This window comes from Enhydra lutris, unplaced genomic scaffold (genome assembly GCF_002288905.1).
Source record: "Enhydra lutris kenyoni isolate GAN:26980312 unplaced genomic scaffold, ASM228890v2 scaffoldscaffold8, whole genome shotgun sequence".
Classification (NCBI taxonomy): domain Eukaryota; kingdom Metazoa; phylum Chordata; class Mammalia; order Carnivora; family Mustelidae; genus Enhydra; species Enhydra lutris.
The window spans coordinates 18,632,251-18,638,250 of record NW_019154092.1 but is presented as its reverse complement, the minus strand read 5'-3'; the positions used below and the strand labels follow the sequence as shown (position 1 = coordinate 18,638,250).

General features: G+C 51.7%; 1 protein-coding gene across 1 annotated transcript in view; it reads right to left on the bottom strand.

The window, feature by feature from the left end:
• Positions 1 to 253: 253 nt before the first annotated feature.
• The window catches only part of LOC111142702 (Cdk5 and Abl enzyme substrate 1), a 116,556-nt gene continuing 110,809 nt past the window's right edge, over positions 254 to 6,000 (bottom strand). The window contains exons 11-12 of the mRNA XM_022495991.1: positions 4,921 to 5,128; positions 254 to 1,477 (exon numbers count right to left, since the gene is read on the bottom strand). Coding sequence (XP_022351699.1) covers positions 1,337 to 1,477; positions 4,921 to 5,128 — 349 coding nt within the window. The 3' untranslated portion in view covers positions 254 to 1,336. The remainder of the gene's footprint in view (positions 1,478 to 4,920; positions 5,129 to 6,000) is intronic.

The following is a 6,000-nucleotide window of genomic DNA, read 5'->3' as shown; positions in this document are numbered from 1 at the left end:
CAAAGCTGTGTGTGCTCGGCCTCCCTGGGGCCCCTTCCCCGGGGCGGGGCAGGGGTGGGGGTGGCTCTGAATCAGTGTGCAAGTGGGGATGGCAGATGACGCAGGCACACAGGGCAAGGGGTGACCGGGGCCACACAGGTGTCTACACATACACATACATGTATATAGAAACAAAATATTTTAATTCTCTTTTCACAGGGCCCCAGGCCGCCTCCTGTCAGGTGAGCTCCAGCAGGGAGATGTCTTGCGGCCACGTGCCTCGGGACAGGTTGTGGAGGCCGACGGGGGTGAGTTCCAGCCGCAGCTCTGCAGACAGCTGTCCAGGCATCGAGCAGTCCCTGCCTCCTCGGGTGACAGAGCTGCGGCTCCAGATGCCGCATGTCCCGGCTATCAGGCGCCTCCGAACACCCAGCGGGTGGCTGACGCCTACTGTGGAGTTTGAGAAAACCTGTGATACGGAGCGAGCACAATCAATGTGCCTATGATGCACTCTAACGTAGAGTACAGGAATACACACCACGGAGCGCAGCCCCGGCCGCTCCACAGCTGGGAGGTGCCAAGGGCCAACTTCAGCGCGCGCGGGGACGGGAAGGCACAGGGCGCCGCCCGCCATGCCGTTCCCCGTAACCGGCACCGAGAACTTGTCCTTTGTCCCGTTGGTGGTAGGAGCGGTAACAGAAACTATGGCATTTTCTATGAGCAGAGGATGTCATGACCCAGAGATTACTTAGAACTAATGACTGAAGGTCAGGCTGCTCTCTGGCGGGCAGGACTGGCTTTGCGGGGCCGAGGAGGGCTGTCGGGGAATCTCTCAGACACTCAACGTTCTCACCCGGGGGTGAGGGGGAGCACAGGACGGGACGGGAGTGCACTTCCAAGAGCTGACACAAAAACAGATTGGCACACTCTTTTGATACAGTGAGGATATCTTTTAAAAGCGCTCCCCCAGCTGCTACAAATTCTCTTCCCCACTCTGTTCTAGAACTTTGGATCAGGTCTGCAGGGGAGGCCCTGAACCATGCTTTCGAGGTTTGGATGGGCCCAGGGAAGAACCCCAGGGTGGGGACAGCGGGGAACTCTTACCAGGGGAAAGCCAAAAGGCTGCCTGCCACCTTCTGCACAGGTCTCCCTTCCCCTGCTGTGTAATAAACCACTCCCGGCTCATCCTGGCTAGCCAGACCAGGACTCCCTGAAAAGTTTCCAGTACTGCTTCTACCCAAAAACATGTTGAGAAGAAAAAAGGTTGGTATGTCGAGTTCTGTTTTTGCATTTCCAGTAGTAAGTGCTGTTCCATGGGCTCAGAGGAAGTGGTCTCTACTCCTCCTTGGGGCCTGTGCTAGGAGCTCTGGATCAGGCGTCTGTAATGGGGCATGACTTCGTGCTCCGGCAGGTGGAGAGCAAACTCCAAGGCCACTAACACTGGGAATTCAAAGGCAATCAGTTCTCGTCTATTCAGCCGGAACTTCTCTTCCAGTTTCTGCAGCAGAATGAAAGGAAACCAAGAGCATTTTAGCTTTGAAATAAAATTCCGAGGCTTTCTCCATGTGTAAGCTCTCTATCCCCCTAGCTAATGAGTGTTTACGGAGAAACCCTTTAGGGGCAAGATTAGGAGGACGGAAGGGGGGCATCAGCTGTACTTCCTGTTCTCAGTCCAGGTGGAGAAGGAACCGAACCTCCCCTAGGATACACAGTCTGCCAGGAGACTGCCATACAGCCCAGACTTCATTTCTCAAGAATCCTGGCAAGGTCAATGCTACATTTATGTCCACTTGACAGATGAGAGAAGATGGGAGTCAAGAGGGTAAGAAGTGGGACGCCTGGGTGGCTCAGTTGGTTAAGCAGCTGCCTTCGGCTCAGGTCATGATCCCAGCGTCCTGGGATCGAGTCCCACATCGGGCTCCTTGCTCATCGGGGAGCCTGCTTCTCCCTCTGCCTCTGCCTGCTATTCTGTCTGCCTGTGCTTGCTCTCTCTCTAAAAAAAAAAAAAAAAGGGTAAGAAGTTTGTCAAAGGGGACTTGCGCGGTAAACTACAATGTTGAGCTCCAACCTTGACTGGGATTCAACCTCTACCTGTTAATGGTAGAGGATTCAGGCATGGAGGGAAGATTAAAAAGATACCATATCCTCTACAATAGTAGTAACGACGTGTAAGTTTGGGATTGGGGCAACTGACTATGTAGTTTGGTCCTTTCATTTCATACACAAGGACCCCAAAACCTGCTGAGATCACCTGCCTTTCAGGGCATCGCCCAGCTGGAGTGTGTGCGTGTGGACAGCAGTGCTCAGCTTGTGCCCAGGGGCTCCCCTCCTGCACTGCCTCTCGCTCCAACCAGCTGTGAAGGTGAACACCCGGGGGCAGGGTGAGGAGAGAAGTCCTTGTTTTTGCCGGAGTGCATTCTGCTTCAGCTTAAAAAAAACAAGGACAACAACAAAACTCGCCAGCAGAGCCGTTTGTGCCCACGTTCAGGTTCTAATTGGGCTGGGACCTTGCGTCAGTTTTGTTGCTACTACAAATGTCAAACCACAGCCTGTAAGTGTTCTGCGTGGACACGGTCGGCTCTTGCCGGATGGTGTCTTACTCAAATACAACTCGATGTGTATAACATCACACACACAAAGATTAGTTCATCGAACATCTATGTACACCTGTTGATTCTCCGATTTGGTAGCCAAAGATACCCCTCCACGTTCCTAAAAGTACAGACAAGTTAGACGAGCACCATTTCTTAGGAGCAGTAAAGCACTGACTTGAACACTTCCTTCCATCAGTGGCTGACTAGACACACAAACTGTGGAATAGACATACAGTGGCATACTGCTCAGCTTTAAAAAGGAAGGAAATTCTGACATGTCACAACACAGATATCTTGAAGACCTAATGCTAAGGGAAATAAGCTCATCACAAAAGACAAATAGGAGATGATTCCACTTAGGCGAGATCGCTCGAGTCTGGTTCAGAGACTGTAAGCAGACCAGTGGTGGCCGAGGCCTGGGATGGGTGGGAGGGGGAGTTGGTGTTTAACGGGGACACAGTTTCAGTTTTGCCAGACAATGGTGATGGCCGCACAATATGAATGCACTCAGTGCCACTGAACTGTACACTTAAAAATAGTAAAAATGGGGCGCTTGGGGGGGCTCAGTTGTTAAGTGTCTGCCTTTGGCTCAGGTCATGACCCCAGGGTCCTGGGATTGAGCCCCACATTGGGCTCCCTGCTCAGCCAGAAGCCTGCTTCTCCCTCTCCCCCTCCCCTGCTTGTGTTCCTTCCTTCGTGGTCTCTCTCGCTGTCAAATAAAATCTTATAAAAAAGAAGAGTAAAAATGGTAAAGCAAAAAAGAATGTTCTTACATGGGAAGTACCTCCATTAGCTCCCTTTCTGCTTTTTCTCCTTTCCAACTGAGCCAGCCACACAAACACATACACAGGGCCTTGTCATAGCCACTACCTGGAGCTGCTGTATTCTGACGCTTTGAATTCTGGGTCCTTGTTGGCCTGGGCAGCTCAGCTCCTCCTAGGATTAGCCTGGGGTGCACAACTTGCCAGTGGGCACATCTTTCCCGTGCAAACGCACCAATCCAAGGCCCACACCCTGACCGTCTCCTCAATCTGCCTCTCGCATTCCACCTGCCCTTAGCGCCCAGGGCCAGGGAGACAGGTAGGGACAGTGTCTCAGCCCAAGTCCACGGAAATGACTCTCACTAGACAGCCTGAAGCCTGTCTACCCTGCCTGGCCTGTTCTTTCCCATAGGAACCACAAGAGAGTCTCCTGCCCACAGTTCCCCCTTCTCCTTCTGCCTCCTGACCAACCTGGTACTTCCCGACATGGCTCCCTATGGTATGATGTCTCTCCCCACCCCGTCCCCCAACATGCTGATATTAAGTGGGGGGCTCTGGGAGGTGATCAGGCTGAGGAGTGCAGTCCTCGCAACGTAAGAAGAGAGCTGAAGGCTTGCTTGTTAGCTTTCCCTGCCATGTGAGGACACAGTGAAAACCTGTCCATCACAAGCCAAGGAGAGGGCTCTCACCAGAACCGAAGCAGCTGGCACCTTGATCTTGGGCCTTGCTCGCCTCCAGAACTGTGAGAAATAAAGGTCTGTTGTTTAAGCTGCCCTGGCTATGGGATCTCACTATGGCAGACAGAAGTAAAACATTTCCCTGGGAACTGTGGTAAGAAGTGTTCTTTTCAATGGCAACTGTCTCCTGATCTGTTGGTTTTACTGTATCTCAAATTTTCTATGACTACAGGCAATCACATATCCATCCAAGATCGGGGTCTCCTTGCTTTGATGGGGCGCTCCTTTAAAAGCAGGAGAAACCACTCAATCAAACCCATGCCCGTCCTCAAAGAAGAGGCAAGTTAAGACCACAGGAAGCCGAGGTCTGTTGAGTCAAAGTGTCTGACAGACGCTCTGTGGTCACCACACCCCTCAAGTCCCCTTCCCGTTACAATGGCTTCTGTGACTTTGAGAATAAGTTCGCCCCTCAGGGTGTCTGAAAATGGATTTTTTTTTTTTAAAGATTTTATTTATTTGACAGAGATCACAAGTAGGCAGAGAGGCAGACAGAGAGAGAGGAGGAAGCAGGCTTCCTGCTGAGCAGAGAGCCCGATGTGGGGCTCGATCCCAGGACCCTGGGATCATGACCCGAGCCGAAGGGAGAGGCTTTAACCCACTGAGCCACCCAGGTGCCCCTGAAAATGGATTTTTATGGCCAGACCCAATACTGGGGATCTTCGGTCTTGTCAAAGTAGATCCTCCCTCTGTTCCAGAACGGCCTGAGCTGGGGGGCCTGACCGCTGCTGTAGGATGACCTCCCAGCCCTGCTCTTTCAGTGGCTACTAACAACTGGAATTCTCCCAGGCAGGATCACCTAGCAGGCTCTTCCCACGTGCTCCCTCAGCCAACAGGACTCAGGTCACTCACGTCAATTAAATGCTTGACTTCGTGTTTTTTGAGGTCACTTCCGATTTTGGCTGCTAACAGTACACACGCTCCAGCACAAAGCTTCCGGTTCTGTTTGTTCAGCTTTCCCTTGAGGGCGAGCTTCTCAAAATAGACAAAGGCCATGGCCACTGTGGGCTCCTCGAAGCCACAGTCATCCTGGGCAAGCTTCCGCATCTCTCGCTTCAGACTAGAGAAACACAGGAAGAAAGGAACATTATTAGAAGTTGGGAGTTTCAGAGGCCTCCAAAGAAAACGACTAGTCCATCCTGAAAGCCCTTCCTTTTTCTCATTCCCAGAAGGGTGACGTGGAATGGGAACAAATCCTGAGGAGTAAGAACTTTCCATTCTCTGTAGGCAACAGACTTAAGCTGCTAGGGTTCTTCTCTGTTGGTGGAACTGGAGACCACGTCAATAAGGGACACGGAAGACCACACTGAACCCAGGTGGTGTCTGAGGGTCTCTGGAAACTAGGCGTAGAGCTGTCCAAAGGCAAAGAGGGAAACTGAGGGGTACTACGATCAGTCCACAGAAACACCAAGAGAAAGAAACTAGGTGCTTGGTATCAACTCTGCTGAGGGTCCGCCATGTTCAGAAACTATGGCAGAAGAGGGATTAGGCTAACAACACAATGGCCAGTGTACTTAAGAATGCTACCCAGCAAATGGACACAGTGGGAATACTGCAGTTTTCTCACATCTTTGGCTTGGAACAGACAAGAGTCAAATCAGCACTGGGCTACACAGCATGTAAATGCTGGCACATACTCCCACGCTGTGTTGGCATATAGTCTAACCTCTGTAACCATGTGCACTGAGAGTCTGTCCTGCTAGACAGACGCAACCCCAGGCGGCTCCTCTCTGGCCCGGGACATGTAGATCACTACAAAGTCAATCCAGTCTGCTGCAGGGGAAACATGGCCCTGATTTTGCTCTGGCTGCTCTGCTAAATGCTTAAAGGTAGTGCTTGGCTGGCAACTCTTGGGTGGAAGGCTGTGGGCAAAGAATTCCCTCAAAGGTTATCAAACCAACTCTTTTCTGTCTTGTCTACATTTGAGAAAGC